Source organism: Mustela putorius, unplaced genomic scaffold (genome assembly GCF_011764305.1).
Source record: "Mustela putorius furo isolate JIRA1106 unplaced genomic scaffold, ASM1176430v1.1 tig00000876_pilon_pilon_pilon, whole genome shotgun sequence".
NCBI lineage: Eukaryota > Metazoa > Chordata > Mammalia > Carnivora > Mustelidae > Mustela > Mustela putorius.
In genome coordinates, this window is record NW_025421506.1 from 416555 (window position 1) to 440087 (window position 23533).

At 43.5% G+C, this 23533-nt stretch overlaps 1 protein-coding gene across 3 annotated transcripts in view; it reads right to left on the reverse strand.

Moving 5' to 3' along the window:
- Positions 1-23533, reverse strand: part of FRMD3 (FERM domain containing 3) — a 314836-nt gene that overhangs the window by 102374 nt on the left and 188929 nt on the right. For all 3 annotated transcript variants that reach the window (XM_045086062.1, XM_045086061.1, XM_045086063.1), the window contains 3 exons: positions 22201-22298; positions 15860-15983; positions 342-429 (listed from right to left, as the gene is read on the reverse strand). In XM_045086062.1, the coding sequence (XP_044941997.1) occupies positions 342-429; positions 15860-15983; positions 22201-22298 (310 nt within the window). The remainder of the gene's footprint in view (positions 1-341; positions 430-15859; positions 15984-22200; positions 22299-23533) is intronic.

The following is a 23533-nucleotide window of genomic DNA, read 5'->3' on the forward strand; positions in this document are numbered from 1 at the left end:
TTTTTTTTTTCTTCCTTTAATGTTGCCTTCTTGCAGACAAGGGTCTTGAGAATAAATCTGTTTGGATCCTGTAACTTCTAAGGGGTTGAACCATCCATTTGATGGATGAAAGAATCATGTATATTAACTTAAGAAAGTGACTACTACATAGCAATTAGCAAGCAGTTGGGAGGCTCACAACGGAGAAAATCAACCACCAGAACTTGTGATTACAGCCTACTGACTGTTGTCCTTTCCAGTTAGGGGCAATGGGCCAGCCTGTAGAAATATCCCACACGCTGATGAACTCTCTTGTGTGCAAAACAATTGTTTTATGTCAGCCTGCTAGGAGGACCACTCACCTTGCATGGGTGGGGGTCCACCCCATAGGTTTCCAAAGTGTGAGCTTTCAGGAGTAAGTTAAATTCAGCAACTGGTGGGCTCTGACCTCTAGAATCACACAACAAAAGTTTAAGGTGTTAATACAGAAGATTATAGAAATCTAAAGTCCCCTGATTCAATAAAATGGGATATCCTACACTAAAAAATAAAAACAAAAAAACCCAGAGATCCCTATATAATAATAATCAGTAACACTGATCACCATGAGGAGCTCTTTGCTAAGGAATCAGAGCTCATGTTCCCTGGCTAATTGTTCCATAAAAAACCTATGTGTACTCTGAGGACTCCAGTGACCCGTACAGTTAATCAAGGTTATCAAGTTACCAATAAGTAAAGACTTGCAAATTCAATCTTAATTTGAAATAGAATTCAGCATCTGCTCTTTCCTACTCACTTCAAAAGATTATCCAGGGCAAAGAGCATTCCCTCTTGTTCAGGGTAGAATACGGGCAATCCTGTTATGCTACCCGCAAGCCTGAACAAAGCCATCTGCACAGGAAGGACGGTTAACCATTCCACTGGAAAGCTCTGGACTTTGAAAGGAAATCTCAGCCACTAATCCCAGCTCTGTCCTCCAGGGTGGTAAACAAGGTCTTGGCCGCCACGAGGGGGAAAGGCGCTGCAGTGCTGAGGGCCGTGAAACTTTCTGGGGCTAACTTTCAAAGCAGCATTGTGCAGCATTTCGAAGACTCCACTTTTGACTAAATCTCAAACGTATCTTAGAGAATCCAAACCATTCTCCAAGGATAAAGAGGTAACAATCAAGGAGAGTTTGCCAAAGAAAACAACAGGATTTTTTTAATTTCCAACATGTAGAATTATATTGTAGTATTAAATCTATTTCCACCCAACCGTCTGCCCATAGATGGATTCCCTCCTCTCCCCTTCAAGAGTCATCATGCTCTCAGTCAAAACAGTATTCCATCTACCCTCTCCCCAAAAGGCTTTTGAGACCTTCTCTTTCAACCAAGTGACTGAAATTTCACTAGAATAGGTCTGAGGCCCAAGTAAATGGATCTCGAAACCCCTAGGTCCGTCTTCCATGCCTTATAACCTTTGTTTCATTCTCTTTTTGTACTACATTCTTTTCTTTTCTTCAAGATTTTATTTCTTTGTGAGAAAGGGCACAAGCTGGGGGTTGGGGGTGGCAGGCAGAGGGAGAAGCAGGCTCCCTGCAGAGTAAGGAGCCTGACACGGGACTTGATCCCAGAACACTGGGATCATGACCTGAGCTGAAGGCAAACGCTTAACCGACTGAGTCACCCAGGCGTCCATTTTCTGAATTATTTCTTAGTTCGACTTTGTTAATTTATTCAGCTGCATGCATCTTGCTCTTCTTTCCATTTCTTAAGATTTTTTTTAAAATACCAATTAAATATTTCACTTCCAACGTAATATCTATTTGGCTCTTGAAATAGCTGCCCATTCCTATTTCACGCAATAAATTCTCTTGTTCCTCTGAGGAAATCCCACTTTGTTTCCTCTAAAGTCCCATCCCATTTGTTCTGTTTATGCTGCTTTCTTGGTGAGGGTCCTTTGGTTTGCTGAGTCAGAATCTCTCATTCACGGAACTGATGTTTCCTTAAGTGGCAGGTGATTCACGGATGGACATTATTCCATCTGACATTATCTGCTTAATGCAGTGGCCTCGAGAGGTTTGTAGGGAAGGAGTGGTGGGGGGGCATGCCATCTGAGAAATGTGTGTATTAGAAACTTGATTTTAAACTGAAGGCTGTAATTCTTCTGGGTGTTGCCCCCACACGGGGTACCTCCAGCTCAAGCCTGTTGTTGCTCACGAGGAACCAGAGAAAGAGGTCAAGGCTACCCAACTGAGTCAAGTGCAGCTGCCCACTCGCCGTGATGGCCCCCTGTGCATCTGTCATCTGAAGCACCCAGAACCACTCCTACCCTACATATGTGTTCAACCTGGATGTGCTCCATCAGTTTCCCATCTTCCAGAAGACACTGTCGGACTTCTGGTCCAAAATGGTATTCTTTCCTAAATCCGCTTTCTAGTATTTTTTCCATGATCTAAAGGGCCTTGGAAAAGGAAGAAGAGGTAGCCATATGTCCTACCTTTTTCTTTTTTTAAAGAAGAGATCATTTTTAATCCAACCTTTACAGAACACATTTCTGAGGGATTAACTCACACACCAGCTTTAAGAAAATAAAGTCTTCTAAAGCCTTTCGGACTTTCCTCTTTCCTAGCCTTAGTGTTAGGCTGAAGTTTCACTGTGATATATATAAAGGCAACATCTTTATTTATTCATCTTGATCAGCACTCTATGGGTCCCTTCAATACAACTCCTATCTTTGTTTTTTTTTTTTCAAGTCGCGCTCACTGTTACGATATCTCTTCTTGATACCATAACAGTAAGTTAAGAGAAGTCATCAACTATATTGAAGGAAAAGGAGAAAGGGATTTTTTTTAGTTTTCTCAATACATACAAGAATTTCTCCATAGCTCTCTTCAGTTCTAGGAGTTATATCTTACCTTTCACTGAAAGATAAATTATTAAATCCAAACATTGGGTGCTATTTCCCTGCCTGCCACATTCTCACTCACTCACCCAAACATTCATAGCACCCCAATGAGGGACAAAGCACAGAGCTGAGCTGTCCACATTTTACTAAGTAGGACCCCCACGCTGGTGACCCTCAAAGCAGACTTTAGCCTAATGATCCAGATAGGGGCCAAAGGGAACCAGGACCAGACTCAAAGCAGCCCAAAGCCATTGGCTCTGCTCCAGGCTAATCCTCCTGCTTGACATGAAAGGGCTCCCCTCTGGAGAGCTGGCCATTCCCCCCCGTGGTAATAGCATCAGCACCTTTGTATAATCCGCACAGTGTTTATTCTTAAAATCCCAGCTTGGTTTTAAAGCTCACCCCTCTTTAATATTCAGTCTGGGAACAAGTTAATCGTGAAAGGTTGTCATTTGGGAGTTCATATTGGAAAGCGACTAAGTTTTGTTTGCCTGGGTGGTCTGAGCACATTCCCATCTTTTGTAAATCCGACAGGCATCCAGTTCCTAATTGTTAACACTCAACCACAAATGGCAGCAGGCGTGGGGTCACACAGCTCCAGAGAATGTGACATTGAACTCAAAGACATCTGTCTTCGAGACTTCTCATTCATTGAGACATCTTTGTTCATGGGGACATCTCATTCAGGGTGGGAAACGCTGAGCCCCAGTGCGGGAAAAGGTTTCAGTAACATGTACAATCAAGAAAAGGACTTCTATGTAGAATTTTTTTTAATCTCTATAAATCGACAAACGATACAATTTTTTAAATATACGACTCAGAAGAAAAATCAGCACAAGACATACATAGGCACTTCATAAGATATCCCAATAGTGTACAACCACGTGAAAATGCACTTAACTCTTTATCATCAGGAAAATGCAAATTAAAACTATGAGAAATCATTTCTACATCCATTTACATAGTCAAAATTTAAAACACAGTACCAAGCATTCAAGAGGATTTGTGGCAAAACCAGCTCTTATAATACTGGGGGAGTAGCAAGGCAGCAGAGCTATCTGGGAAACTGCCATTATCTATAAAAGTTCAACATGTTTACCCTATAATATGACGATTCCATTGGTAGAGTTCCATATGCAACAGAAACTTGTGCATGTGGCACTAAGAATATATAGAATTTTCATAGTAGTGCCATTGGTAGTAGCAAAAAATAGAAAGCCCAAATGTCTACCAACAGGAGAGGGATATACAATGGAATGCTATATAGCCATGAAATTGCGTGAGCTAAACCTACACACAAGATGGGAAACCATCACAAAAATAAAACTGAACAGAAGAGGAAGGATATAATTGAATACACACTGAATGAATTCAGTTTATACGGTTTTCAAAAATGAGCAAAACACAACTAACGTGTTAGAAGTTAGAGATGTGATCACCTTTGGGGAGGAGGGAGAAGATAAATATTGAGAAGGGGCAGAAGAGAAGCTTCTGGGGTGTTACCGATTCTCTCTTATTTGGGCGGTTGATACCCCTATGCTTACTGTATAATAACACATTAGCTTTATGTTTTGTACACTTTTCTGAGTCTGTTATACTTCAATTGTTAAGAGCTTAACAGAAAAGAAAAAAGGTTATGAAGCCCTGGGGACCCTCATGAATTGTTGGTGTGAATTGGGGCAACCCCATCAGCAAACAAGCCATCACTTCCTAGAAAAGCTGACAGTCCATGGCCCTCCAAATTCCACTTAGGTTCATACTAGGCTAGGAACTCCTTTACCTACACTCCCATGAGAATTAGTCAAGAAGCCCAGAAATAACCCAAATGCCCATGAGCAGAATGGATACATAACATGTGATGTGTTCGCATCATAGAACATTCATGACACGGAAGCACAAATGAAGACCTACGGCCATATGCATCCGTGTGGAAAAGCCTCCAACGCCATGTTGATGGGAGCACGTGAGACGGAAGAATAGAGCAGGAATCCATTTAGATGACTGCCAAAACCATGCAAAAATAAACAAGGCACTACTTAGTAATATGTATGAAGTATATTTACAAAAGCTGAATGAGAGAATAAATAACCCCAAATTCACAATAGTGCAGAGGAGGGAAGAGGGTGATGCGGGAGGGGCACACAGGAGACTTCCGAGCATCTGGTGATATTCTAATTCATAAGCAGAGTCAAGGGGTCATGGGCGTGTTTTCAACTATTCTTTAAATTGCATATGTTGTATATACTCATATATTTTATATTTGCATTATATATATACATTATATATACATTATATGTATACATAAAGCTAATGCATTATTATAAAACATTGTATATATTTATTATATATTATTATATAAAATATTATATATTTTCAGTGATTAAAAGAGGAGCAATTCCTGCCCTTTTATAAAAGAATTACTGGATAAAATACTGTACAGTCCAAAAACACTGCTGAACTAAACAGGACAGGTCAGGAACCTCATAGATATGCATGCAGGGCTCCTTGTTACTCAACTCTACTGTTCTGAGCAACATATAATCATTTTCATTGTCAAACAATGTATGTATTCTGTCACTTGATATTCATAAAGGAGAAATCCTTATCCTCCTTTTGTAGATGAGGATTCCAATACTCAAAGGAAAAGTAACTTGCTCAAAGTTACTCGGCTAGTAAGTGCAGTAATGAGGTTCAAATCCAAGTCTGCTTGGTTCCAAAGCACTACTCTGTGCCCACTCCACCATCACTACCCCCAAAATACTGTTAAGGGCCATGTGCCTGCCCTCTTACATGGCAGAGCATATCAAAATGACATGGCTGGGGATGCCTGGGTGGCTCAGTTGGTTAAGCAGCTGCCTTCAGCTCAGGTCATCACAGCATCATGGGATCGAGTCCCACATCGGGCTCCTTGCTCCCCAAGGAGCCTGCTTCTCCCTCTGACTCTGCCTGTGCTCGCTCTCGCTCACTCTCTCTCTGACAAATAAATAAATAAAATCTTTTTAAAAAAATGACATGGCTTATCAGGTCTTAGAAAAAGCCTCTTTCAGCTTCTAAACATTGTATCTTATCAGTGATGAGGCAATCCACCCCAGGTACCTGATATTCACACCTTATGGGAGAGCAGTGAGGTCTCGATTGATCCCCAGACTAAAGCCAACAGGCTGAATCCTGTCCACCAACAGGTTTTGCACAACCCTTGAGCTGAGATTGGTTTTCCATGTTTATATGGTTTAAAACCAGGGCACGTGGGTGGCTCATTGTGTTAAGCCTCTACCTTCGGCTCAGGTCATGGTCTCAGGGTCTTGGGATGGAGCCACGCCTTGGGCTCTCTGCTCAGCAGAGAGCCTGCCTCCCCCTCTCTCTCTGCCTGCCTCTCTGCCTACTTGTGTTCTCTGTCTCTCTCTCAGTCAAATAAAATCTTTTTTTAAAAAAATGGTTTAAAACAATCAAACAAAGAATAGTAATGTCATGACCCATGAAAATTATAGGACATCCAAATTTCAGGACCAATAAGTTCTTTACTTTTTTTTAAGATTTTATTTATTTATTTGACAGAGATCATGAGTAGTAGGCAGAGAGAGAGGAGGAAGCAGGCTCCCTGCTGAGCAGAGAGCCCGATGTGGGGCTCAATCCCAGGACTCTGAGATCATAACCTAGAACCAAAGGCAGAGGCTTTAACCCACTGAGCCATCCAGGTGCCCCAGGACCAATAAGTTCTTATTGGAACACAGCCACATACTGTCTACAGATGCCATCATGCTCCAGCAGCAAGACTGAGTAGCTGCAATAGAAATCCTATTTATTAAGTAGCCTAGTGTAGAAAAAGTTTGCTGGAACCTGAGTTAGGAACTGCACACAGGAATAGAGAACTGCTAAACCTAGAGCTCCTTGATTCCATAAAATGAAGATACAAATAGTACCTACCTTGGAGATTTGGTGTATAGAGTAAGCAGCTGACAGATGAAAAGCCATTAGACTACTGCCTGGCACAGAGAGTGGTCTCTACTCACCCTCAGAACAGCATCTGTTCCCCTGCTAACCCTGCATGTGACTGAGATCAGAATTATGACACTGGGGGAAATGTCAGGAAGCATGTCAAGACATTCATAGCAAAGCAAAGACCCCTCTTTCAAATAAAAGTTTTCAAATTGTTATCCTTTGCCTTGGGTTTGACTGCAGATCTCCAACAGCTAAGCACTGAAAAGACTTCATCTAAGAGGTCACACAGAAAGAAAGGCTAACTGCAAATGTTCATTGTAGGAAAAGGGTTCAAAACCAATGGAGGAAAGGTAGAGACACCAATGGCACTAGAAACTGAGTCTCCTCGACTCACTGAGGAAGAAACCATTTAATGATCAGGTTTTCAGGAAGACACTAAGGCCAATTAGATATTTTTTTATTGTTCGTTTGCCCCCTCAGGTTCCCATTGGACATTTGTTTCTGGCAAAAACTCCGTTTGGTAACAGAAAATAATGATTTTCTATCCTCTAAATCTTTCACCAGGAGCTGTTCTACAAAGATTAATAGTGTCTCTAATGAGACATTTTGATGTAAAGACCAGGGATTACTTGAATTCTTTAAGAGCTAACCATTCTCTAAAAATATGCTTTTCTAATAAATTCGGTGAGGTCAAGTAATCACGTCTCCCTTCTGCCTATCTGGTATCCTTTTTGCCAAAAAGAACCCTCTTTTACTGACCTGCCCTTAGCATACCATTACATGGACTACAAAAATGTACAGCATCCGAAGAATGAGTGCAAATCTTTAGTTAGCATTAATTGTGCACATCCTTCGTGTACATTGATTAAATGAGGTGTGCGTCTTGCCGGCAAAGACGTGGATTGCTTGGAGCAGGGTTGGCAGGAAAGGGTGGATTTGGCTTCACCTAATCCATTTGGGTCTTTGCGTTGCCAAATTAAACTCAGCAAAGCAGAACTCCCAACCTGAGTGGGTTGGGTTTTGCTGTAACTTGTTTGCATCTTCTTAGATGTAGCTCAATTGCAGCTTTAGTTAGATTCTACTCAGCACTGGCTTCAAAGGCTCAAGAATGCTCTCAGAACTGACCTCTGAGCAGGGGCTGGATCTTAGCATCCATTAGACTCTATAGAGTTCTCTACGCTTTACCACCTTTACCACCATCTCAAGTTTTTCAGTTTCAAGGAATCTTCTTGCTCTCCAGTCCTGTCTCTGGCTCTCAGTATTTTGGAAGGACCTCCCTGTGGTCCTTTCCCTGATATTGGCAAGAGCTACCCTACCCTGGCTGAAAGTCTGGAGTGTCTCGGAGGAATCTCACTCAGCTCTCCAGCCCTGTCTGACTTCTTTCCTCTTCTCTTGAAGGCCTAGGGCCAAAGGGTGTTGGGAATGTGCAACTCACTCTGCAGCTGGAGTCCTTGGATCCCAACAGTTAAGTCAGTGCGCTCATGGCCATCGAAAGCTTGCTGAAGACTTGGCTAGTTCGCCTTGACCCCACCTATGGCATACTCCACCTCCTCCTCCCACACCATCAGAAGTGAAACCAAGTGCAGGTGTCCACTGTCTTGGGAAGGACATTCTGGATTTCAGTCTTTAAGATTTCTTTGCTCTCAGATTGGTTTCAAAACTAGGATTCTGTAGTCTGTGTAGATTGTTGCATTATCTTGGTGTTGGGGGAGATGAATGTCTCAGGCTTGTCTGCATCCTAAATAGGAGAGTCTCCGGTCTATCATTTCTAATTGTTTAGAGAGGAACAGGATCTCTCACAAGTGCCTTAGGGACCATTAGGTACCAGCCCTATGAGAGCATTTGCCAGAATGCTACATAATCTCGGTAACTGCCATGCTATGAGGGAGAGAGTGCTAATGCCCTGGGGCAGACAAGGACAAGTCTTGCAGGAGAGCAATCACTTGGAAGGTATCAGGGCATTACACAGGAAAACACAGATTTCAGGTCAAGGGCTGTTGCTTCCTAATTGTAAGGGCCTTGGGTAAATTAATTTCTCAGGTGTCTGATTCTTACTGGTCCAAGAAGGTGGTCCCGAACTCAATACCAATGGAGGCAGAAGGTGGCCAAGCAGGAATGGTGGCAATTTGTAGAGCAAGTGAGTCTCTTACAGAGCACTGTGGCTTAGCTCTAGCTGAGTGCTACCACATAGGGGAAGGCCTAGGGTTACCAAATCTTGGTGCAAGAGAAGCTGGGCTTTCTGGCAACTGATTCCATTTTTTAAGAACTTATTTGTCCCAAAAAACATATATCTGGGTCACCATGTAATTCAACGACTATCATTTTATAACCCCTGCTTTGGACTCCAAGAGTCCCCTAAGTGTAGTAATTGGGTATGTCAAGTTTTTGGCTTTTGGCTGGTGACCTATGGATATTCAAAGGCTCTGGGTGGCAGCTGTAGCTGTGTATGACTAATGAAAATTAGGAAGCAAATTTTAGATAAAATCTGTCTTTTAGATAAAATCTTTTAAAACATGAGGTCATGGGGGAGTATCCATGAGGAAGGGGATCCCAGCTTGGTGGTACAGTTCAAGATCAGTGGGCTAGGTCACTCATTACTTCCACAGTTCCTGATACAGAGTTGCCTTTTAATAAATTCTTGTTACATGAACAGATGAACAAATGGTTGTATGGATGAGTCATGAATGGGTGCCTGAACAGAGGGCTGGATGGCTGGATACACTGTTATAAGTTCACCTAAAGTTTGAAAAGGTTTTGACTATGTGTAATTCACATGTTGGATGTGATCAAAAGATGTATTAAGTCATGGCTGGTTCAAGCTATCAGTACTAACCCTCCCCCTTTCTTCAAAGCCATGTGGCACTTTGGTGACACGGCTCATCCTCCTCTCAAGTCGCTATAGCCAGATTTTACCTTTATAAAAGCTCTGATGGCTTGGGTGCATACGCAAGTTGCCCCTGGCCCAACCCTCCCCAGAACGTCCCTGATTCCAGGTCACATAATACAAGGATTGAGGTTTTAGAGGAGGAGCATGTGATGCCAAGTAATTCTCTCTTCCAAATCCTATGCCAAGTAACAACAGGGAATGGAAATTGATTTGACAGCCCACCAGAGAGACAGAGAAAGAGAGAGAGATTGATTCTGGGGTTTTAAAATAAGAAACTTGATGGAATGAATACCTGGGTGGCTCAGTAGGTTAAGCATCTGACTTTGGCTCGGGTCGTGACCTCAAGGTCTTGGGATTGAGTCCCGCATCTGGCTCCTTGCTCAGCAGGGAGCCTGCTTCTCCCTCTGCCTGCCACTCCTGCCTGCTTATGCTCTGTCTCTCTCTCTCTGACAAATAAATAAATAAAATCTTTTAAAAAATAAAATAAAATGAGGGACTTAAGGAGGGAAAGGTTACACGAAGCGGGGAGTAGAGATGACAGGAAGCACATCTCCAGAAAGATGAGAAGTTGTAAAGCCATCTGATCTTTCCCATTTTCCTTTCACACAATAAATGATCTTCCCAAAACTGGATAAAAACTTTTCCTAAGGGGGCTCTTGTGATTTGTCCATCAGAAGCGTGGGTTGGAGGGTATTTATCATAGCAGGTCACTTATCTCTAGAAAGCTGGACATTTTTGAAACTACATATCCTTGCCAGGATGCACATGATCTCCAGAGAATGCAAATTTGGAGAAATAAAAAGAGATAATGACTCTGTTTGAAACTCACTCAGTATCACTATTGCTTCCAGCACAAGCCTCACTGCATCAAATCATTATGACTGCAGCTAATTGGATTGTTTTTCTGCTCGTTAAGGGCAAGGAATATGTTTCTTCAAGACCAATTCACCCCCAAATGAGATTTCTGAATATTTGAAAGCTGACGACCTGTGGCTGAAGCTAGTCCAAATGTCTTTGCCTCTAAAGAGAAACTTGGTGAACTGGAATTGAGAAAACCAGCTGAGTAGAAACTCTAGGAAAACCTCCAGAGAAGCCTCTCAGCATTCCTGAAAGTGAAATCACTCATATCCTTGATCTTCAACCCCCTTTTGGGACCCTCAGGACTAATGGAATGGATATTCCTTTCTAACTCACATGGTCATGGTTAAAGCTCTGTGGAAAACAGTAACCAGGACAATCAAAATAAGAGATGTTCACATTCCTAGGGATTGTGGCAACAGCCTCTTCCAGCCACCAGAGGGCTCTGGAAGGAGGAAAAACCTGTTTCCAAGCCGTCCCCATGCTAGGGCCTCATCTCTACGTACCAAACTCAAATGAAATCTGTGAATTAAAAGATTTTTTCTTCTACATTGTATTAAAAACAAATATGGCTCTTTTGTCTTAAAATTATCTACAGAGGCAGGCAGTGAAGCTGAAATGAACTCCAAACCTTCTCTGCCACGTGCTTAAAGGGCCCACAAACTAGAACCCACGGGTCAAACCTGGCCCACCATCTGTTTTGTCCATCAAGTTTCACTGAATCATAGCCCACTAATTTAGGTATTGCCTTTGTCTTCTTTTGCTCTACAAAAACATAACTAAGTGGTTGCAATAGAGACCATGTGGCCCAGAAAGCCTAGATAGATTGTGTGTGTGTGTGTGTGTGTGTGTGTGTGTGTGTTTATCTATCCTGATCTATAAGAATCAATCAGTCTCAGTGAGTTTTAGTACTAACATATATTCGATGATGCAAACCATACATCCCCATATCTTCTAGTTTACAGGGTATTAGGAGGCCCAGCGATGCTTCTGTAAAATCTTTCTGAAAAATGCACTTTCACTACACAGCCATCAGAATGACCAAAACCAAGAACACTGAAAATACCAAAGGCTGGCGAGGATGTACAGGAACAAGAGGACCTCTCATTCATCACTGGCGGGAATGCAGCCGCGTCGGAAGACAGTTTGAGGATTTCTTTTGAAACTAAACATACTCTCACCCTACAATCCAGCAGACCAAAGAAGTTGAAAATTTATGTCTACACAAAAGGCCTACACATGAATGTTTATAACAGCCTTATTCACTATTGCCAAAGCTTGGAAGCCTCCAAGATGTCCTTCAGTAGGCGAGTGGATAAACCACGGAACATACCAGTAAAGGAATATTATTCGGCAAGGAATGAGTGAGGGATGAAAACACACAGAGGGATTAAATACACATTGCTAATGAAAGAAGAGAATCTGAAAAGGCTGTATACTGTGGGAATCTAACGACATGATATTCTGGCAGAGGCGAAACTGTAGAGATAGTTAAAAGATCAGGGTTTGCCAGTGGTTGTGGGGGTGGAAGAGAGGAACAGGCAGAGCACAGAGAATTTTTAGGGCAGTGAAACCATTCTGCATGACGCTATAACAGTGGATACGTGTCATTATACTATAGTCCATAGAATGTACATCCAGAGTGAACGCTAAGGCAAACTGTGGTTTGTGTGTGATAATGAGCTGTCAGGGTTGGGTCAACAACTGCAACAAATGCATCACTCTAGTGGGGACATTGTTAACGGGAGAGGCTATGTAGGGAGAATAGGGGAAATCTCCGTACCTTCCACTCAATATTGCTGTGAATCTAAAAAATAAAGTTTTTTTTAACAACAACAACAAAAAAGTTTAATTTAAAAAGCCTATTTGTTAATGAGATTGCAAAGACCCTTAAGATCTGTCAGCCTTCTCCTAATGGCCTTTCTTGCCATTAGGTAGAACCATGTGACCAGTTATGGACTATTTATGGCCACCATAGTTCAGTGGAAGTGACAGATATCACTTCCAAGCTGAAGCAAGGCCTTCCAGAACTCTCATTTCCCTCTGGCTCAACAACTAGCAAATTCAAACCTGTGAATGTCTTGAGTGACAATGGTGAGCAGAGACTCCCAGCTGATATATGGTCGACATGTAACAGAACAAATAAGTCTTGCTTGTTCTAAACACTGAGATTTTAGGGTCATTTCCTCAGCAAAATCTAGTTTATCATGACTAATATAAGTGATGACCAATATGTATTCCTTTCTAAAGGAAATTTCTAAAGGAATTTCCTTTGCAAAACTGTCACTTCTCCCTACCCTACCCTCCTGTTCAGACGGTGCACTCAAGGAAACAAAGTTGGCCTAACTATAAATTCCAATCTTCATTCACAAATCTCTTTTAACATCTAAAAGAATCTAAGTTGATGGAAATTCTACACTTTTGGTCTTCTATTTTACAGCATCTCAAAAATCCAAGGAGTGTCTCTTTCCTCCCCCATGAAGAACTCTGGCTGTCTATCACGCCATCTTGCTTGCACCTTCAAGCATCACGTAGCCTCCCAGAGAGAAAGGTTCTTCTTCCTCCCAGTTACTTTTCTCCCAAGAATCACAGCTTTTATCCCTTCCTCAGAAAGCACAAAGGAGAGCAATTCCAATCAAGTAAAAGGGCAGAAAATGGAAGTATGTTTATCTCACTGTAAATCACCAACACCATTCCTGCTCTAGTTTGTGTCTCACTTGCCATGTCTTGTTTTCTTTCCCCACTGGTTCAGAAACCAGGCAGGAAGCAGGAGGTTAAGTTCTGGGGCATCTCAAACCTCAACAAAGGCCAGCTGAATCCTCTCAGGAAGTTTCTGTGACAACAGTTCAATGATCACACATTATCCCTTTGTTGTGTAGAAGGGTCATGGGTGCTCTGATGACCTTGGAAAATAAGATGGTAACACCTTGGTACAGCCCCGTATGGCTCTCTTCCATCTATAACTCCTTCCTGACACTGTTGGTTTTGCAAAGCAATCCAAGCAAAGGTCCAATTTCCCACATCAGAGAAGTCAATACTTTCACAACCTGTACAAACCCCCAGAGTAACCCAGTCTCTATGCAGGTTTCCAACCAATTCTAGAAAGTCTCTCTCCCTCTGCACTGTCAGCTTGTTCTGCTCTTCTTATCTTCCCATCCAAACCAATCATCTCTCTCTGCTGCATTGATACAAAAGGAACTGCACAACTACTTGAGAATGAGCAAAAATTCATAGGAAAAATACCCTCTGCACCTCTCTGTGCAATGTCATATAATTTCTGGCTCTTCTGTCCTTCAACATACAACTCTGTCTTCTTCAGAGGAGCTTTCTGGATGTGACAAATGCACAGTGCTCCGGAACAGAAACTTTGGGATGTAGCCATAGCATTTATTTCCAAGATTTACTTCCATGATGGCCGATTGATGACCACCCCTGCTCCCCCAGTGTATGATGACTACTTTCAGGGTTATCAACAAAGGCAGGTGCTGGCATGAGGTTCAGTTTACAGCTTTGTGATTATAAAAAGCCATCTGGAATCTTCTTTGATTCACTCATTTACTCATGAAATTCAGTGGGTCACCCTCTTGATGTAAGGCTGCTCAAAACTCTCTTCTTTCTTTTCCAGGTCCATAGCATCTCTCGTCTAGAGAGCAGAACTAAATAACTGGTCCTCTTGCTCACAGTCTCCACCTTCTGGTGCCATCGCCATGGTGATCACTGTGCAACACCAACATGACTGACCACCTGAGTGCCTGACAGCTGCTCAGCGGTGGGGCGAAGAGCGTGGGGTGCTGGTGTCAAGGAAGAGCAAGGTTTAAGTCCTGACTTTGCCACTAACAGGGCAAGTTCTTAATCTACTCCCCACTGTGCTTTCTTCACATTGGATGAGGAGCAACAACAGCACCTCCCCTGTAGAGTTTAGGAGGACTAAGTGGACAAACATAAGACTCTTAGCACAGTGTTTTGGCATCCACTAATGCTCACTAGACGTTTACTAATATTGTATGCCCTGAGCATTCGAGGTGCTGCAAATTCTGGTCACAGCGCGCCTCTGGATTCCCAGTTCCCCCCTATCCATACATGCAATGCCTCTCCCCAGAGATTCTCATTCTGCAGCTGCCCAGACAGTGCTTGTCCACACACTCCTCAGCGAGAATACCGGAGCTTTATTTGTACTCCTCTCTACCATTCTCATCCCTAAGATGTAAAAAGAGTAGTCAGTGTCCTGTATTTTCGACAAAGCTTTCCATTAGGAGACAATACTCTCAAATTACCCATAGAGATGACACATTGCTTTCTGAAATCAGTACAATATTTTGATGTCTAATCATCTTCATCTGTTAGGAACAAAGGTCATCCTTTCAAAGCTGAAATATGCAGCCACTTTTAATGGCCACATGTTTCCTCTGCTCAGACTCACCAGAAGGGGGAGTGCCTGCATCAGGTAGGGAATTCCAGCACTCCCAGTCAAGCGGACAGTTCCTTGTTCCAGAATTCATGATACGGGGACACTTACATATATATATTTATATATACAATACAATATATTTTTACACACACACACACAATTATCAGAGGTTCATAAGATGGAGGCAGCTCATTCATACAGGTCTTCCTCCATACTTGTCATAACATAACCCATACTTATTATCACCAAGTTTACCAAACATACCAACCCATGCTTATTATTACCAAAAATTACCATGAATTTTTCCATGACTTGCACAGATCTAAATTCTAGTTACAGACTAGAGCACCTGAGTTACTTGACTCCAAGCTGTCAATGGTTCCTACCCATGCTCCCTTTCACACGTAACAGCCTATCTCCCAGTCACCGTGAAGATTAAATGAGTCACCACACACAAGGACTTAGAACTGCACCTGGTACACCGTGACTACTGTATGCATTCTGCTAGTTCTACTGTTACGACTCTGTAATCAGTCACAATCATCCTGGAGCACCAGCAAGTTTTCATCAGTGGCGACAGGAAAGGAAGAGGCAATGCAAAATTCAAACCAGAAATGATTACTTACTTACCCTAGATTTCACTTACAGAAACTCAGGGTGGTTAAAACCCATATGAAAATATATGGCTGTAATAACTGTGGGTGGTTCCCAGACAGCCATCCAGGGGACTCTTTGGTCAGTGCCCAGCAAGATCGCTCCGCCCCCTGAAACGGTCCACTCGTACATTACACTGGTATCTCACACATTACCAATACTCTCACTTCACAACACGATTTCCACATTCCCTGCGGTAAGAATACTTTCTCGCTCCCATCATTCTTCCAAATGTCTACCCCTATTACCTGAGTTCATTTTTGTGGATGTCCACTATTTTTCTTTCCAGCTTCTGTGACTGCTTGGGGAAAATCTCAAACTCACTGATATAATTCTCAGGATGCTCGTCGGGATCAAAATCGCCAAGCTCAGCTGTAACCAGTGAAGAGTAAGAGAAAGATTAAGAACAACAAGGCGAGGGTACTTGTGGAATGGTTCCTCCCACCCAAATGAAGAGCTGCCAGGAGCTCACCCAACAAAATGTGTTTGTATCCATGGGAAGACCAAGGCCTGAGTGACTAGAAGCCCATATTCTAACTCAGTTTAGCCATAGGATCTTGGGCACTTGCCAACCTCTTCGAGGTTTGTTTTCTTCATCTATATAATAAAGGAATTTAAAGAGTTGTTTTGCAATGGGGAACTACTGGCCTTTGGGGGGACTAAACAATTCTTTATTGTTTCAGATCTTCCAAGGCATGTCAGGGCACTTATCACCCTACCCCTCAGGTACCAAGTGTTAGTGGCACACCTAGTCATTGTGACCAACACAGATGGTCCCCAGTATTTCCAAACATTCCCCAGGATGCTAGTGGGAATCACCGGCTATCCCTCAAGGTTCCTTTCATAGCTAATTTTCTGAGTCTAGCAATTCTATGGCTGGAGCTTCCTGTTTGTACAAGTATGGTGCAACCAATTAAAAAAAAAAATCACAACATGAAGGCGCCCAAAAAGACTGCACTTAAAAATAAGTGAAATGCTCTTCAGATTAAAGAGTGTAAATCTAAGCCTGGGCAAGTGCACCGGATGAAGGTTCTTGCTGGGTTGTAATACAGAGTCCCTGCAAAGGGTCTTTAAGGGCAAAAAGAAATGCTGGCATATCTCTAAGCTCCTAGAAGGTCTAGGAGAGGAAGGACCTAGAATGTGCATCAACCACAGCTGGGAACAGCAAAGGTGATGTTCTGGCCATGGGCAAAAGTACTAATTGCACAAGCCTGCTAAGGAAAATGGGCCAGAAGAGGCAAGTGTCTCAGGCAGAAATGACCCAGAAAAGAAGATTAAAAGAGGGTGGTAAAATTGTATTAGAAGAACTTGATCACCAACTCTGCAGTAGATAAAAATCAATATGCCTGAACACATCTGCAAAATCACATCCAACTCTGTAATTTGTATCCACTGTCCTTTCATTGCTGAATCATCTAATGACTACAAAAGGACAAAACTAGGAGGAAAGCAAAGCTCTTTAAAGCTTTGTAATAGAATTCAAATTACAGAGTTCTTAAAACTACCTAAAGTATGTATACCACATGAGGAAGAACTTTTAAAAATTTTAAAAGACCCAAAATAGGGGTTAAGCATCTGCCTTCAGCTCAGGTCATGATCCCAGGGTCCTGGGATCAAACCCCCATCGGGCTCCCTGCTCAGCAGGGAGCCTGCTTCTCTCTCTCTTGCTTCCCCTGCTTGTGTCCCTCTCTCACTATGTCTCTCTCTGTCAAATAAATAAATAAAATCTTTAAAAAAAAAAGACCCCAAATACCATCAACCATATGAGGGAAAGTAATCAAATCAAATTAAAATACTTCTATTCATTAAAGGTATCACAGTCGCCAAAATAACAGACTATAAATTAAAAGAATATATTTGCAAGTGACCAAGAGTTGGTATCTAGAATGAAGAAGAAATCCCTACCAATCCATAAGAAGATAGGGAGGAAGACCAATAGGAAGATGGTCAGAGGATACAAACAGCAAATACAGAGAGCTGCTCAAACTCATCAGTAGTCAGAACTATGGAAACCAAAACAAGACATCACTTTACACCAAGATTGGCAAAATGTTTAAGAAGTGGGATGATTCGGGATGCCTGGGTGGCTCAGTTGGTTGGACGACTGCCTTCGGCTCAGGTCATGATCCCGGAGTCCCGGGATCTAATCCCGCATCGGGCTCCCAGCTGCATGGGGAGTCTGCTTCTCCCTCTGACCTTCTCCTTGCTCATGCTCTCTCTCACTGTCTCTCTCTCTCTCAAATAAATACATAAAATCTTTAAAAAAAAAAAAAAAGAAGTGGGATGATTCTATGTTTCGGTAGAGATATGAAGAAATGGAAATACGTGTACACTTCTTTAAGATTGATTGATTGATTTGACAGAGAGAGAGATCACAAGTAGGCAGGGAGGCAGGCTCCCTGCTGAGCAGAGAGTCCGATATGGGGCTTGATCCCAGGACCCTGAGATCATGACCTGAGCTAAAGGCAGAGGCTTAACCCCCTGAGCCACCCACGTGCCCCAATACATGTTCACCTCTAGAGGATCCTTGATGTACACAGCTTTTCCAAAGAGCAAGCTGGGCATATTTAGTCAAATATTATAAATGAGCAATCCCACTTTTGGGCATATATCTGGGAAAACTAAGTACAAGAAAGGATATGAAGGCAACTTGTGTGTTCATTGTTGGTAGGAGCAATAAATAAAATGTGAGCCATGTACCCTACCAGATACTCTGTAGCAATTAAAAGCAATCGCTGGAAACCCAAGAACCTGAATAGATGCCCAAAACAGTGTTTTGAGCATGAGATTAAAATGAGTTTTATAGCCCCATTTAATTTATAAAACTTAGAAGTGTATATACACAAATAATGTAATCATTGATAAGGATGTATGCAAAGTTGAAGATCTGTGTGAACCCCGTCATTGCCTTTAGTGAAGGAAATGGAGAATAATGAAAAGGAAAATCAACCAATCAATCAATCAACTGATGGACCAAAAGGCACGGGTGAAGAGAATAAGCCATCAACTGATGATCAACTCGAGTTTCAAAAAATACACACATAACACACCAATGCCCATACCCACACATACATATCACTCTGTGAGTGGGCTGGACCTGAAAATTTAGGAGACGGTATAACCGGATGCCTCCATCTTCCATAGAGAATGGACCACCAATACAAAACTGGGTCACTCTCGATGCAAATGTCAGCCTGCATGGTGGTTGGTAAGGGAAGGCTTTGTTTGGTGCTGGTGGTGGGGCAGGAGGAGGGGGGTCTCTTTCTATGAAAACTTGTGAAATAAAATGAACTTGTACTGCTAAATACTGCAAATGAATAGCTTGGAAAATGACAGAAAACGAAGAGAAGAAATGCCATGGAACCCTGCACTCAGTGGCTAACAAGGTAAATGTCAGTGCCTCCTGCACCATGTGCCCTGCTTTTTTGTCCCTTAAAGTTGGTCTTTAACTGACTTCACCTGAAGCAAAAGACAAGTCATAAATGATTCAGGACTTGTAACTATTCAGACTATCAGGAGGAGTTGGGTAAGCGAGGGTAGAGTTGTAACAAATACGCAGCAGACGGCGTGTAATCTGAAACAGGCCCTAGAGTGTTTCTAAGGGAGTTTAACTGTCAGAAAAATCAGAAGAGTTGAAGCAGAAGGATGATGCTATGGGGTGATGGTAGGTACAAAGGGCAAGCTTGCCGATGCGTTTACCCTGGTTCGGAGATGACTCGTTCCAGAAGAACACAAGAGAAGGGATGCTCCAGGGTCAGCTCCTCCAGGAGCCTTCCCTGACCACCCTCGCTGAGTCAGGAACCCTCCTGAGGTCACAGCAGGGACCTGGGGGTCGCTCTGTTGAGCCACTCACACATCCTCACACTGCTTGTTTACTTGGGTCCCTCCCCTGTTCTCCCTCCCAACCAGGGACTTCCTAACGCAGTGCCTGTCCCCTAGCAGCTGCTCCATACATGTTCAGAAAACATGAACAAATAAATGGAGAAGGGAGGGAACCAGCCACTATTTCCCAGCGCACAGTGGTGCAAGGTCGGGAAACGCCTGGGTTCACTCGACGTCATTACTGGAGAACTTCCCACGTGCCAGACACAGGCATACTATGGTGAAACCCCACCACCATAAGTTCTACTTCCGTAGAATTCAGATTCTACATCAAGAGAATGCCTAAGAAGTCCCCAAACAACTCAAAGACATAATTTCAGACAGAATCGCTTAAAAGATGACAAAACAGAGGTAGGAGACAGAATGGGGTGCAGGAGAGAGGCTACTTTAGTAAGCCCAGGAAGACTTCTCAGAGGAAGGGATATCTGAACTGAGTTCAAATTCAGTTCTGAATATCTGGTACACACCAGGCAGAGGAGGTAAAAATGACAATCCCACTATGTTACGGTTCTATAGAAGGAATGGGAAAGATGCTATTTTCACCAAGAAAAGAAGTATATAGATCCCTCGGGTTTGGGGTATGTGTGCTGCAATTTGTATTATGGAAAAAACGCATTGCACGTACTAAATACGCTCGCTGTATTCAGTATCTACAAGTAGCAACAGACTGTGTCTTCTCTGTAGAGAATATTCTGAAGTTTCACACACACTCTTGCAGAGGGCGCTAGTGAGTCAGAAGCTACTGAAAAGCCACAAGGCCTCCTGCTTTCTAGTCTTTTGCTCCACATTCCCTCTCTCTCTCTCCCAGTAAGCATAAACAGGTCCAACAAAGCAGATCTTTATCTGCATTTGTAATGATCTTTAGAGTTGCTGAAAGATCATCCCAAACACCAGAGAACATCATGAATCCAGCGTTTATTGGATTTGCTATAAACGGCCCGCGGACACTGTTGTATCTGAGAGCTGAAGGGTCCTTTCAAGGTCTGCCGGTCTGTTTCCAGCTGTGTGTGTGCTCTGGGACAATGGCGCCATGGGCCCTGACTGTCCAGGGGGGAGACCTGGTGGCTTTATTGCAAACATAAAACAGGATGGCGAGTTTCCTGTTACAAAGCCCTACTGAGCTTGTCCTTGGAGACTTGACCGTGATTCACTAATGCCTAAATGTGCTCTGAAATGCTCATGTGCTGGTCTGGTGCTTGGATTAGTATTGATCTGCTTTACCCTTACGGAGGACAGTGCACCCTAACCAGGAATTCGCAGCCCTGCAGGGAAAGGCAGACTGGGTTTTAACATCCTTTCCTTAGCTCGTCTGTTAAGAGAGGTGGGTTTTTTGGGAGGCACATACGCCACCGCGGGGCAGATGGAAGGACCATTTCTCATCACTGTATCACTGTAGTTCTGACTTTAAACTTGAATATCTCCAAGGGTTTTGACACCTCTGCCGACATCCGCTGGGCAGCACTGGATCGATCCCGGGGGAGGGGGAGAGCCACACAGACACTCTCTTCAGAATTTTCAGGAAGCACACACACCCAGAAACAGGGCCCCATGAACTATTTCACGGCATGGGGCACCCCACGGGGTGAGTGATGGGCGACAGTGAAACCCCAGGGGAACCACGGGTGTCTCTCTTCAGCTACGAACGAAGCTCGGAATTGTGAAGGCAGACAATGGTCATGACCTGCTTATGACCCTTTGCAAGCTCCTACATTATTCCAGACCCTTCATAAAGAGGACACGCTCACTTGATAACTGTCCTCCCTCTCCCTTCCTTCTGCCTCCCTCCACCTCCCTACCTCTCCTCTCCCTCTCCCTTCCTCTCTTCATCTCTCCCTTCTCCCCCGCTTCTCTCATAAACACGTCATTAGCAGTCACACCACAGAAGGCTGGATCACCTGGGTCCCTCCAAATAGGACTTGCTGCCAGCTGCCTCCCAGCCGGCCCAGGGGAACAGAACACCCGAGTCATTCGGGTCCTGGACCCACCCCCATGGCCCTGCACCACCTACAGCCCAGGAGACCACCTTTCAGGTGGTTTTTTTTTTTTTTCTTACAGGTAGAAATATCCAGAAACCAACACCTGGGTCATATGTGTTCACGGTTTCCCAACGCCCCACCCCCTGGGGCTGGTTCAACCCTGAAAATAAGTCTCGTGGAATCTTCACAGAGCAGTGAACGAGGCATGCCATCCCATTTAATATACACTTAAAGAGCGAAGACAGTTTGTCTGTGCTGAGATGGCCAGGGGCTGGGAAGTGAGACTTGACCTGGGTATGACAGACTGTGAGTCCGGCCCTCTTCTCGTCACGCTCCACGGCTAGAAAAACTGAGGAGTTCGATACACTGCACGTGGACACATCTCTACACACAGGAATATATTATATGTAATATATATTGTTGTATATATTTGTCTATATTTATTTACATGTATAATTTTATAATTTATGTGTGAGTATTTTTAATTATTTTTAAGTGTTTTTAAAGAGTAAATATTTTATATATATACATATATATGTGTGTATATATATATAAATGCATTTATATATGTAAACACTTGGACAGTTCATTTCAAACTGTTTGACACCTACCTCCCTGGACAGACATTCCCCCTCACTATACCCAACAGATGCCATGCCTGGCAGTCAGAGCTCGGAGCACAGAACACCCCACAGCCCCTCAGAGGGGTGGGCAGCTGCAGCCACACTTACCTTGAACGATACAGGCACCCAGGTAAGCAGCATCTGAAAAGGAGCAGAGCAGTCGACCATGGAAAATATCTCTTTTAATCTGCAGGTACAAAAGATACCTGTAACACAAAATGAGCGAGAGTCAGCGGAAGTCTTGGCTGAAGCCTGGAAGAAGTGGGAGGATCGTTCATGCTCCATCCACCTGCTCTACTTAGCTCCCGGGAGCAGCCGAGCCACACCCAGCCCCTCGGAGGGCGAGCAGATGAAAACGAGGGACCCTCGGGATTCAGGAAATCTGATGGGACCGTGACCGTGGCAGCTTCTATAGCTGGGCAGTGGGCCCTCCTTAAAGAGACATGAGGAAGAGGAAAGCCACAGGGCCCAGCGGCCACAGTTCCTGGAAGGAACCCCCACATGGTGACCCCCGCCGCCCCCCCAACAGGTACAGGTGCCCACACTCTGTGTGAAATGAAGAGTACGAGAAGGGACTCGTTCGGTATCTGGAGAGGAGTCTCAGCAGCAGACGGACTCACATTCATCAGTCTCAAAAGGACTTGGTTATGAGCCCAGAAAGCCAATTTATTCACAACTAGAGCTGTCCTCTGGTTTGTGCGCTGTCCCCCTCTCCAGGGATAGCACACTCAGATGCCCGCGGGCGGCCAGGCAAACCTGATTATGATATAAACGGGCCGGTCAAAGGGGGTCCCCAACTCTGGATGCTGGGTCATCTAAAGCACACTGGACACAGCAAAGTATTAGGGGCCCACTGCCATTTCCATCTGATGACTCTCTCTATCTCATTCCTGCTTTATGCTGTATACTGGACTCTGGGGACACTGCAGAGGCTCAACTGACAGACACCCCCTTGCCTGACTTGGTGTGGAATTGCTTGCAGGGCACAAAGGCAGTCCTTCAGAAATCTCTCGCCCAGAGTCTGGTACACAATTTGCCAGAGAAACAGCATGATACTTGGTAGGTAAGGACCCTAAGAGTTCCGTACATGAGAGCCTCGCACACCTGTGTGAGCCCACGAATGACGCAGAGATCCTGCGAGAACATGGAGTGTGATTCAGTAGATCAGGGTGGGGCATCAGAGTCCATATTTCTAATAAGTATTTCTAATGCTGAGGCTGTGCTGCTGATCCGTGGTCCACATGTTGAGTACCAAAGTTCCAAACCAATGGTTCTCAGCACTGACTGCAAACTAGAACCACCCAGGGAGCTTTAAAAAAAAAAAAAAAAATACCAAGCTGTGGACACTGCCTCCAGATCCAATTAAATTGGAAAAAAAATGCACAAATTTTCATAACAGCACTAATATAATACTAAAAAAAGTAGAAAAATCCAAATGCCC